Below are 13,334 nucleotides of genomic sequence, written 5' to 3'. Positions count from 1 at the left end.
TGGATTTATATTCTACACAGATAATATGCCAGGTGTGTAAGTGGATGAGAGAGTATGTTAGAAGGTGATATAGAGTAGGATAGTCCAGGAATGCTGGAGGAGGAGTTGCAGTATTAAATGGGACAATCCAAACCTCATTGCAGTTCTAAATGCAGTCCAAGCGGACCCCGCTGAAAGGATGATTTGTGAGAAAAAAGAAATTGAAGGGAGAAATGAGCCATCAGCATGTCTGGAGGAAAGTTCTAGACAAGTGAATCAGCCAGAGCAAAGGCCCTATGGCAGAATCCTGGCCACACTCTTGAGGATGTCTTGGAGGCCAGTGTGGCTGGAGTGGAATGAGGTGGGAGGGAAGAGGAAGTCAGGGCCGTCACTGGAAGCTGGGGTGGGCAGCCACGTCCTGGAGCGCACTTGACAGTTTGCTATGAAAGAAATAGGGAGCCACCGAGCGAGGCAGAGACACGTTTCAACATGTCGACATTACCTGTGTTTGAAAGTGATTTTTTTTTAATAAGCCATCTCTGAACTGCTTTTTATTATCTGCTATTCTGGGCCCTACTGAAACTCTTGGGAAATATTTTCTGAAGTAAGTCCAAGTGTTCTTCTCACTGGAGTGCCAGCAGTTTTCTCTCTTGCTCAATGATCATTTAATCCAATAATTTATGATCAGATATTTTTAAATTATTATTTTAAAAATTGTTATAATTAGCACATAATAAATGTGCAGTTTCATTGCATATAATGTGCTTTGGTTATATTGATTATATTGTCTTATCTAGGGGGATCCTGCATACTGTCTTGTTTGTATAGGTTTCCATATATGACAGAAAACATGATACTTATCTTTCTGAGGCTGACTTATTTCACTTAACATGATGATCTCCAGTTCCATCCTTTTTTCTGTAAGTGATGTGATTGTGATTTTTTTCTTCTTTATGGCTGAATGATACTCCATTGTGTATATACCACATTTTCTTTGTTCTTTCATCACTGACAGGCATCTCGGCTGCTTCCATAACTTAACTCTTATGAATAGTTTCATAGGTTTGCAGGTATCTCTATAATATGCTGACTTTGATTCTTTTGAATATATACCCAGGAGTGATACAACTATGGTAGATCTCTTTTTAGAGTTTTTAGGAACCTTAGGTAGCGTTGGACAGTCCTTTGAATATACAAATGTCCCCAAAGCCAAAGCTTAAAGACTTGTTACCAGCTATTCGTAGCCTCTGTTGCTTTTTTTGCCTTCTAATGTGCTGATATCCTTTTCTTCCATCTTTGGCACATTTTCCTCAGAAAATCATTCTGGTGTCTATAAGAAAATAGCCATGCACATACCTCCGAAGCCATACTGGCCAGTGGGTGCGTTTCAGTCGTGGTCTGGTACCATTGTAATCTCTAAGCACATCTTAGGTGCTCTTCTTTCCATCCAGAAGACTTCAGTGTAAGGAACCTGGAGTCTAGGGAGACTGGCTTTAAAAGGCGTGGTAAGTTTGCAAATTCATGATGGAGTTTGTTCATATATTCTCATAACACTTAATAAAATTGGTGCTCAGTTTGGCACATTCAGTGGTGAAGCACCCTCCCCACCAGTGTCGTCAGATCTTAAAGTCGCTGTTGGAGTTTTCCTTTCAACGTGAAGGGTGTTCTGGTAACCTGCCTAGCACATGCTAGTTATTTTCCCTGTGTTAGCAGTCATATGGTCCGGGTGAAGGTGCCATCTTTTTTGCCCAGACCTGGACTGATCATTTTAATTCAAATTGTAGCTGCCCAAATCTCCAATCTCAGATAGGTTGGCTAATTCCCCAGTGAAGCCAGAATCAGGTCAGGCCCCTTTATTATCAATATCAAGGCAGAGTTATTTTCAGTTCAAAAGGTAATTCAGTATTCAGAAGGTGTTTGTGTATCAACTGAGATGTTTATGCCTTTTTTCTTCTTGAAAAAATATACAAAGGAGATAGAATTATTTTAAAGCAAAAAGAAGAGAAAACAATTGTAAGCATTGTTTTTCACTTCTGGGCACAATCTGTCATTTGGTATCTTTCTCATGTATTTTTGACCCCTCTGGGTTGATTGATAGGAAAGTAAGGACTTTGAAGAAGGCTTTTTCTTTCTTAAGCATCCTTTTTTTAATTTTATTTTTCTTACAGAGGGCATTTTGATTCATTGTACACAAATGGGGTACGTCATTTCATTGCTATGGTTGTGCACAATGTAGATTCATAACATTTGTGTAATCATACATGTACATAGGGTAAAGATGTCTGTCTCATTCCACCGTTCTTCATACCCCACTCCCTCTCATTTCCCTCTACATAATCTAAAGTTCCTCCATTCTTCTCTCACCCCCCTCCCTCTCCCCCATTATATATCATCATCCACTTACCAGGGAAAACATTTGGCCTTTGGATTTTTGGGATTGGCTTATTTCACTTAGCATGATATTCTTTTTGTTTGTTTGTTTCTATTTTATCTCCGGTATTGCATGCAAGTCTTGTAGATACTCATATAGATACAGAAACAATTCCAGACCCCATATGTTTGATATGTCTGGTAATGTTTCCTGTGTATCCCCTATTGGCATAAAAGCCTATTTACAGGATGTTTTCTGGAAATCCAACAATGATGTACAGGAAAAAAAATTAATCTTTTAAAAATAATTCTGATAGTTATTTCTGTGTTTGAAATATTATGGGGAAGGAAGAATTTGAAAAAAATTAAAACTACATTTACATTGTTTTAGCATTTTGCAGTATTGTAAAAAAGAATTTAGTTGAAAAAAATTACTCTTCACAATCTCACTATAGATTAATACAATTAATCCAACTTTTCCAAGGAAGGAAAGGATAATGTCCTGAGACCCAGGCAACAACAGTAACTTTTGTCACAGAATTCAGCTTAAAATATGGCCACTTGTTTGTTGCTTCTGATGACTACTCATAGAACCAAGTATGAATCCTGGTGCAGATATATGGTTTGTGTGTGTGTGTGTGTGTGTGTGTGTGTGTGTGTAATGGATGGGAGAACTGAATGACTGTCTTCAACTTGTAGATCTCCCAGAGGATATCTCCATATGCATCTCCCCAAGACACTGTACATTTAACAGACCCAGAGCCATATTAATCAACACAGTCACAGAGGGTGTCAATCATTGCTCTTCTGTCCTTTAGCAAAGTATGCATGCCTCCACCATGGCACTTTTTTTGCATCGTGTTATATCTATGTGTCAGTCTTCTGCCTCTACTCTGTCAACTCCTAATGACAGGAAATGAGTGTTCTTGGTCTTCACAGTAGGAAATACATGTCTCTTTCACTATCATTCCTCTCATTTGTTAGCTTGTTCATTTGTTCATTGGTTCATTCATTTATTCTTTCAATAGGCAATTATCGACTTCTGTGTGATTGCTTGATTTCCTTGGAAATAACCGTGGACTAGAATTTTTTAATATGTGATCCTTATAGTACTTGTATCAAAATTACCTTGTTGGAGTCCTTGGTAAACTCAGATTCCTAGGCCTAGACTGAAACCGAATGGATCCAAATCTCTAGAGGAATAGCACAGAAATTACATTTAAAAGAAGTACCCCCCAAAAAAATTAAAAAATAATAGAAGTTCCCAGGAATCCATTGTGCATCATGGAGTTGGGCAGTCATTGACCAGGAGGATCAATTAGCTAAAGGGAAGTTGACAATGGTTTGTGTTTAGTGAAAGTGAAGATGTTGATAAGTCTGCTTAGACAGATATTTTATTTAAGACCCCTAGGTGTTCCTCCTAAAATATATAGGGTTTAAGGAATAGGAGCCTGTTTCTCACCTAATTAACACGTTCTGGGAAAATTCCCTGAGCCCCTAAATAGTTAATAAAAAAGTTGTGTAAGGGTAATCTTATATCTTACACCTTTACCTCCTGGGTAAACACTGTTTCTTTCTTGAAAGCGCAGACTTAACATAAATAATTTTAGTATCAGTAATAGGAATAATTGGAGTAGCCCTACAGAGTAATTAAAAACAAAAAACGTAAATGAAATTGCTTTGGAAAAGTATCATGGCTTGCTAAAATAAGGCAAGAAAATCTTTGTAAAGATTTTCAAAAGTTTTTGTGATCATGTTCCTACAATATTCATAAACATACAGGTATGAAAATTTTATTAGAAGGATTTTAGAGTTCTCTGGGTGTGTTTTTAGAGAAAATGTGCAGCCAACTAGACTTAGAGGAAAATATTATCTCCCCCCACATTCACAGATGCTCCAGTCCCTACATAAAACGTGCAGTGTTTGCATGCCACCTACACACACTCTCCCTTACACTTAGAATCGTCTCTAGATTACGCATAATGTCTACATTGCAGATGTTATGTACTAGTTATTAAACTGTATTGCTTAGTGAATAATGAGAAGGAAAATAAAAGTCTGTACATATTCAGTTGCCCAAATATTTTCCATCTACTGTTGGTAGGATCCATGGATGTATAGCCAACTCTATACATCTATACATTTATGGGGGGCCAACTCTAAGGAAGATATGTGAGACATTAAAGGATATGCTTTATATAAATCCTACCAAACAAAATAAGATTTACAGAAGGCATTTATGTGTCTTATTTTTATTATTCATTGTACACAAATGGGATACACTTTTCATTTCTCTGGTTGTACATGAAATAGAGTCATACCATTCGTGTAATCATCCATGTAATGATGTTTGTCTCACTCTATTATCTCTCCTTCCCCCACCCACAACCCCTCATTTCCTTCTATGAAATCATCCTTCCTCCATTCTTTGCTTACCCCCTCCCTCCTCCCATTATGTATCATTATCCACTTATTAGAGAAAACATTTGGCCTTTGATTTTTTGAGATTGGCTTATCTCACTTAGCATGATATTCTCTAACCTCATTCATGTACCTGCAAATGCCATAATTTTATTCTTCTTTATGGCTGAGTAATATTCCATTGTGTATATATACCATAGTTTCTTTATCCATTCATCTGTTGAGGGGCATCTAGATTGGTTCTGCAACCTGGCTATTGTGAATTGAGCTACTATAAACATTGATGTGGCTGTAGTATGCTGATTTTAAGTTCTTTGGATGTAGGCCAGGGAGTGGGATAGTGGGTCAAATGATGGTTCTATTCCAAGTTTTCTGAGGAATCTCCATAGTGCTTTCCAGAGTAGCTGCACCAGTTTGCAATCCCACCAGCAATGTATGAGTGTACTTTCCTCCCACATCTTCAATACTTATTGTTGCTTGTATTCTTGATAATAGCCTGTCTAATTGGGGTGGGATGAAATCTTAGAGTAGTTTTGATTTGTGTTTCTCTTTTTCTAGAAATGTTGAACATTTTTCCATGTATCTGTTGATTGTTTGTAAGTCTTCTGTGAAGTGTCTGCTCAGTTTCTTAGCCCATTAATTGATTGGGTTATTTGTACTTTTGGTGTAAAGAATTATTATTGTATTCTTTGTGTAAAGAATTAATATTAGATTAATATTAAAGAATTAATATTGTCAAAATGGCCATACTACCAAAAGCACTATACAAATTCAATGCAATTCCGATTAAAATCCCAATGGCATACCTCATAGAAATAGAGAAAGCAATCATGAAATTCATTTGGAAGAATAAGAGACCCAAAATAGACAAAGCAATCATTAGCAGGAAGAGTGAAGCAGGAGGTATCACAGTACCGACCTTCAACTATACCACAGAGCAATAGTAACAAAATGGTGCGGTATTGGCACCAAAATAGACAGGCAGACCAATGGTACAGAATAGAGGAAACAGAGACAAACCCACATAACTACAGTTATCTCGTACTAGACAAAGGTGCCAAAAACATACAATGGAGAAAAGATAGCCTCTACAAGAAATGGTGCTGGGAAAACTGGAAATCCATATTCAGCAAAATGGAATTAAACTGCTATCTCTCACCCTGTACAAAACTCAACTCAAAATGGATCAAGGATCTAGGAATTAGACCAGATACCCAGCACCAAATAGAAGAAAAAGTAGACCCAAATCTTCATCATGTTGACTTAGGACCAGACTTCCTTAACAAGATTCCCAAAGCATAAGAAATAAAAGCAGGAATCAAATGGGATAGATTAAAACTAAAAAGCTTTTTCTCAGTAAAGGAAACAACCAACAATGTGAAGCGAGAGCTTACAGGGTGGGAGAAAATCTTTACCACATGCACTTCAGATAGAGCACTAATCTCCAGAATTTGTGTATATGTCTTAAAGGTCTTCAATGTCTCTTTTATTATAATTTTATTCCAGCTAGGAAATTACTCAGGTATCTTGAATATACACCCCCTATACTATAGACTCTATTGTAACTGAAGAACAGACACTTTAGTCCTAGTGGGAAGGGAAGTAGGAATGAGGGGGAAGGGCAAAGAAGATAATGACCAAAGAGCAAAGACAAAACCGTGGAAGCTGATGTGTTTTTAAGTGAAGTGGAAGGTCCCTCTAGAGGGACAGGCTAAAGATTAAAGTGAGAGAAGGTGATTGATGGAGGGAACGACGTCAAAAGCAATTTGGGGAATAGACAGAACCCTGGGTAAGAAAGAAAGAAGTATGTATGAGTAAGGAACAGATGGCAGTAGGGAGACTCAAAAGCCATGAGAGGTCAGGCCCTGTGTCCTCCATCAAGTGGATGCTTTAGGTTGCATAGTAACCTGCTGTAAGTTAGAGGGTAGTTAGGAAGGAGTCAGATTTGGAATAATTATATAGAGAAATAAGTAAGGAAAGTGGTCAATTATAAATGGAATGATGGATTGTTGGTTTTAGAGGCCAGTGATATTTCTTTAATATTTCAAGACCTTTACTCAAGTTATAGAAAGAAACAAATGTATAATTACTTGTATATTACACTCGTAGGGGACTTAGAATCCTTTCCTTGGTATAACATTTTATATTCAGTTATTGTTCTTTTGGGTAGGGACATTTTTGAAAAACCGAGTCACCTAATATGGGTGTTAAGGGTAAAAAAAAGAACAATTAATACAATCTAGGAAAAAGTATGGTGCCCTCAGAAACCTATGAAAAAAGGGTCTGAGCGGAGAAATGCTATCACTGGAAACGTAGTCTCAGGCTAGACTATAGCTGACTGCAACCTAAACACAGGGGTTAACCTACCTAGAGGAAGAAGTAACCTGAAGCAGCAATTAACTTGGTCTTCAGGCTGGGGAGATAGCTCAGTTGGTAGAGTGCTTACCTTGCAAGCATGAGGCCCTACGTTTGATCCCCAGCACCGCAAAAAAAAAAAAAAAAAAAAAAAAGAAAGGAAAGTTGGTCTTCTTGGAGCAAAGCCAAGGAAGGAGTCATTCTAGGCTCCCTTTTGCATGGCTTGTCCATGGTGGCTGGGGCTCTGCTAGCTAGCAGCACTAAGTGATAGTAATGGCAGAGGTTGTTCTACATACATATAAAGAATTCAAACTCATTGTTCCTAAACTGGTTTATTTCTAATGACTTTATATTTAAAAGTAAGATTAGCAGTGACTTGATGGCAAAAGTGTTTATATTTGTCCAGAACAATGAATTATTGGAAATATAAGTCATCAAAGTAGAATGTCTAGATTAACCAGAATATTAATCTGCATGGGTATTTTCTACTTGATAAACACTGTGCTTGGCAGGGAATAACCCAGAAGCCTCCTTCTCCATGAAGGCTGAAGGATGATCTGTTGCTGTGGCACTTGGACTTGGTTTTTAAATCAGAACAGACCCATCAAGCTTCTGCTCCAGATCAGATCAGCTCATCCTAATTCTGACTTCTGTCTCATTATATATGGAACTTTTGTGCTCTAGATGAACCTGAATACTCAGGGTACATCGTAGACATTTGGCTTTAAGGGTTCAGCCTCTCTTTTCTTAACTCATTAATTTAACCAAATGGGCTCTGATCCAAGTAGGGCAATTGAAGTCATAGATATATGGTTTATCCTAATACACTTGAACTGGTAGATGATTTGAACACTAAACTCTAGACCTGTGTTATGATTTGGATGTGAGGTGTCCACCAAAAACTCACATGTGAGACAATGCAGGAAAGTTCAGAGGAGAAATGATTGGGTTGTCAGAGTCTTAACCCAATCAGTTAATTAATCCTTGATGGGATTAATTGAAGTGGTAGGGTGTGACTGGAGGAGGTGGGGATTGGAGTGTGGCTATGGGGTATATATTTTGTATCTGGAGAGTGGAGTCTCTGTCTGCTTCCCTATCACCATGATGTGAACTTCTTCCCTCTGCCACCTTTTCCTGCCATGCTGTTTAGCCTCATCTTGAGCCCTGAGGAATGGAGCCAGCCCTCTACGGACTAAGACTTCTGGAACCCTCAAATAAATTTTCTTCCTCTGCAATTAATTGTTCTGGTCATATCTTTCAGTTACAACAGTGAAAAAAGCTGACTAAAACAATCTATTTCTTTGAGAAGGGCGTGGGAAGGAAGGAAGCATCACATAATTCATTCTCTCTAATTTCCTACATATGAGACTAAGCAGGGATATCCAGGTAATGTAGCATTTCTACCTTGGAGTGAAGATGACTAGCAAAGAAAATGTTAGTGTCCCTCTTGTATAACAGGTGCTAACAGTGGTTTTCTGTCTCAGTTCCCTTCCAGGATTGCTAACGTATCTGTCAACCTCAGGGACCTCCTCTGTCCTGTCCTCAGACCTCTTAGAATAATTCTTCTCATCAATTCCTACTGCCCTTCCATTCTGTTCCTGTTCTCCAGTGGTCCAAAATTATTATATCAGAAGTGGGTACTTAATTTGACTTAATTGGGGAGAAAACCCTCCCACAGGGAGACCCATCGATAAATGCCATGATCTTATGGATGCTTTTGTTATAGTGATCCTCATACTTGGTACTCAAAACCAGATTGATGCTGCCTCATCTTTCCTGAGGTCTCAAGTAGAAACTGGCAAAACAATATTTTTAAGAAAATTGCCCATATGCATCACTACTTTATTTTTTTTTTTTAAAGAAGTCTTTTGAACAGGTGGATACCTTCTACTTGTTGTCCCTGTGTTCTGTTCCCTTCAGGGTCCAACCTCCTGTGCTTTCCAAGTGACCAATAGCTTGTAAGTCAATTTATTTGTGAAAATATGAGAGGCCCTCTCCTTATTCAAGCAGCTTGGACCTTCTTTCAGATGGTGAAGCAATCATCTTTGTTTTCTAGCCTGGATCTGTCATGCATGGGAATTCCGACCATAGGACCCATCGATACCACTTCTTGGTATTTATCCAAAAGAATTAAAGTCAGCATACTGTAGTGATAGTTTAAGCCTTTTGTGCAGCAGCACAATTTACAGTAGCCAAGTTATGGAATCAGCATTGATGTCTGTCAACAGACAAGTTAGATAAAAAATATTTGGTATCTATATACAATAGAGTTTTATTCAGCCATAAAAAAGAACAAAATTATGTTGATTGTAGGAAAACAGATGGAACAGGAGAACATTATGTGAAGTGAGATAAGCTAAACTTATAAAGTCAAGGGTTGTATGTTTTCCCTCATATGTGGAAACTAGAGAGAAAAAGGGACCTCCTGAAAATAGAAGGGAGACCAGTAGAGTAGAGGTTGGAGATGTGGGTGCAGGGAGGAAGGTACAGGGGAATAAAACAGATCAAATTATGCTAGTACATGTACAAATGTATCACAGTGAATCTCACTATTATATGTAATTATAATGCACCATTGAAAAGTGAATAAAATCATTATTTTTTTTATCACTCCCCACCTAAAAGAAAATTCTCAGGAATTCCAGGTCAGGCCAAGAATGATGAGTCTAAATCATTGAGCAGTTTTTAGGATAGTGGGTTTATCTGTTAGGAATTTTTTTCATCTGGACATAACATAAACACAGTCATAGTGACTTAGCCAGACAGGAATTTCTTTGTTTCTAGGTAGTGGGAAGCCTAAGTACAGGTGGTTTCAGGGATCAGCTAATTATCACTGCTCCCAGTTTCTGCTTCTGCTCTTCAGTGTGTGACCATCATTCCACAAGGGCAAGGGAGGAGCAAAAGGATGCTGGGACTGTCTTTTATTTACCTGGAAAGTAGTATTTTCCTTCAGTTCCCACCTGGTGGACTTCTACTGACATCTTACTGGTTGGAACCACATGACATGCCACCTTAACTGCTAGGGATTCTGAAGAGGTGATTATTTTTAACTGGGCACATTTTTGCCTTGAACAGAATTGGAGTTTTGTTGGCAAGGAAGATGTTGGATGATTAGACAGTGAGCTCTCTACCTGTAAGAGTTACCTGCCATCTTTCAAATCCAGCATGAAGCTTTTGCCTAAGTGCCTTCTAAATAGTGGCATCTTGGTTATACATCTATGTGGAGTGGAGGTGTTTTCTTACCCAGTTTGTCTAGGAGAGGAGATGATACTGTCCATGGGTTATGCTTTTCCTTCCTTAAAAATATTGACTGTTTCATGGCCTTTCACAGTAAAGAATCTTTGACTTCTAATGTACTAAATGCAAATGCCATGAAAAGACCTTCCTCATGCAGTTCTTTGGCTTATCCATATGGTGAAACCAAAAGGCCCAAGGACAACCACGGACCGAAATCCCTCCAACCTCCTCAATTTGGTCCACTTTCCATTTCTTTCATGCTTGAAAGAGCAAAGATTTTCTTCTTAGAACCATTCCTTTGGGCTCAGAATCTTTTTTCCCTTTCTTCTTTTAGTGTAACTTAATTTACTCTGCCTGCTTTATTCCAACTCTGGGTTAAAATATATTTCTAATCTTTTTTCCTAGGAAAACAAATGAGATACCTGCAACTTGAAGAACTAGTGTCACTATACACTTTTTGATGTACCTATAAAACTTCAAATATTCTCCTTTATACATTTTCTAGTTTTATCTCTTCCTCTAGGCCCTTAATACAGAGCTTCAACCCAATATGATGTGAACAACTTATAGAATATGATTCCCTTGGGCCTTCAGGGTTCTGGGGCAGAGCCTGAGGCAGCCAGGACATCCTTGGCAGTCATCTTAAGTATAAGCCTATCTGCCATTGACTTTCAGTGAGCTGAAAATATTACCATTTCCTGTGTGTCATGAGGGTAGAAAGCTTGGGAAATCCTGCCTTCAGATCTATACTTTGGGTCCCTGTCCTTTCTATCTTTCTCCCAAACAGAAACATAAACACTTTCTGTTTTCTTATCTTGGTCTGAGGTCTACCACCTTTGGCATTATGTAAAAGATTGTCCTTCATAGCTTCACATCCCTTTAATTCCCCCCATCTCTCTCTCTCTCTTTTTTTTCCCAGGTTCTGAGGATTGAATCCAGGGCAAGCACTTTACCACTGAGCTATAACCCTGGCCCTCCATTCCATCTTGAATTCTGTTATGTTATCCCAGTTTTGCATTTCTTTTCCTTTTAATAGGGATTTCATAGATGGAAGCTCGCCCCCATCTCCTTTCTTATAAATTAGTTCCTTGTTGAAGCAGCAGCAAGTGTACCTTTGTTCTTTGCAGTATTGTCTTTTGGCAACATTGATCACCTTGGCCAAGCCCCAAAATGCCACTTCTTTCCAACCTCCCACCCTGACCACTTTTCACAATAAATGCAAATTTAAAATTCAGGGTAATAATCTGCTGGGAGGTAGTCATTAAGAATAGTGTTCATTAAAATTCATTCCCCTTTATCTTTTTTTTTCTATTTATTTTAGAGCATGTGTTAGTCTTAGAGCTAAGAAAAGACAGGTTATAATTAAGTTAAAAATTTTTTCTTATTTTTTCCAGATGAGAATTCTCCAGCCAACTTCTGGGATTCTAAAAACAGGGGTGTGACTGGAACACAAAAAGGACAAATCGTGTGGAGAATTGAGCCTGGGCCCTACTTCATGGAACGTAAGTAACTGAGTGTGAAATATCAGTTTAGTATTGGGTATTACATAAATACGTGCTTAAGTCTGTAGAATCTTTACTGAATTTTTGAAAAAAAATTTGTTTATTATTTACATATTTGTGTCATAAAACTCCACAGTGGAAAATAAATGTTTTTAGAAAACGCTCATTAGAGAATGTTCACATATTTTGAAAAACAAAAGTGTTAGGTATTTGTACATATGCAGACACACAAATATATACATGTATATAAACATTAATGTATGCATATATAAATCTATATAATACATGTATATTTACATACCTTATGGAATATGTGGCATATAAATTTTGTGTGGTTATTTTAATACTTTATAAATTCTTATATATCATTGTATCTACATTTGTAATTAATGTTTAATTATATTAAATTTGGATGCAGAAAGGATAATTAAGATTTTTGTTAATTAAAGAATTTTATTTGTTTTTAGAATACTTCATTATTATTTTTGCCAGCAGCAGAACAACCTGGATCCTGGTCTTTGTGAAGTTTTGATAAGATAGTCTGGGGGACACTGCCATTGAGGAACTTGCTAACATAGCTACCATGAAATCAGAAAGTGACTGCAGATAATGTAACCATTGCCCAGTTAATTCAATGTTTTATTTATTTATAAATACAAATTCTTATATATTTACACAAGTATCTCACCCCTTTTTAATTCTGGGTGAAATGGGGGTGTTTATATTTGCTACTAGCATTACTAAGAACATACTAAATATTCTATACATTTTTATGGAATAGAAAGAAGATGAATAAATAGATGATATACTAGTTGGTTTGTGTTAACATCTACATCTAGAGAATTTATTTTTCTTTAATGTAGGAAAAACTGAACTTTTTAAATTTTTTTCTGAGTTGTAGAGTTCTGTGTAAGAATTAAGATTTTTCTATGCAAGAGATTTAATATACAACAGAGAGGGTGTCAATACTAGTAATTAAGGATAGAATTTACTAAACCTTAAAATATAAGGTGTAATTTGATTAAATGGAAATTTGCTGCATGTATATCTTTATTGATGCATCTAAAACTTAGGTTATAAAAGTTATTTAAAAAGTTTAATCTATCTTACTTCAAATTGGCATTAAAGGTATAAGATAATTTCTTCCATTATTCTTGCTGGTTGGTCAGCATTCCAGAACTTTCTCTAATCCTGCTTCTGCCCCCTAAGGAATGTCTTCATAGTCCAATGCTCTCGCTAGCTTTTCTCTTAAATGGAGTGAACTTTTTAAGGAGACTACTCATGACATAAGAGGAGGTGGGGAGTGGGTAGGTGGGGGAGCAGATAAGTACAGCATAATCCCAGCTAATAGCAGAGTGTCTAGGATAAAATATGGGAACATTGGACAAGGGTTGTTTCTGGGAGGTGGAGTTACAGGAGGTTTGTTATTCTTGTCTATTCCTACTTTACTTTCCAACATTGGCTTTAATT

General features: G+C 37.3%; 1 protein-coding gene across 3 annotated transcripts in view; it reads left to right on the top strand.

Moving 5' to 3' along the window:
• Positions 1-13,334, top strand: part of Hecw2 (HECT, C2 and WW domain containing E3 ubiquitin protein ligase 2) — a 373,687-nt gene that overhangs the window by 221,806 nt on the left and 138,547 nt on the right. For all 3 annotated transcript variants that reach the window (XM_047544667.1, XM_047544666.1, XM_047544668.1), the window contains one exon: positions 11,757-11,864. In XM_047544667.1, coding sequence (XP_047400623.1) covers positions 11,757-11,864 — 108 coding nt within the window. The remainder of the gene's footprint in view (positions 1-11,756; positions 11,865-13,334) is intronic.

The sequence above is a fragment of the Sciurus carolinensis genome, chromosome 3, assembly GCF_902686445.1.
Source record: "Sciurus carolinensis chromosome 3, mSciCar1.2, whole genome shotgun sequence".
Lineage (NCBI taxonomy): Eukaryota > Metazoa > Chordata > Mammalia > Rodentia > Sciuridae > Sciurus > Sciurus carolinensis.
The sequence above is the reverse complement of the archived record's forward strand: the minus strand, read 5'-3'. Positions and strand labels throughout refer to the sequence as shown.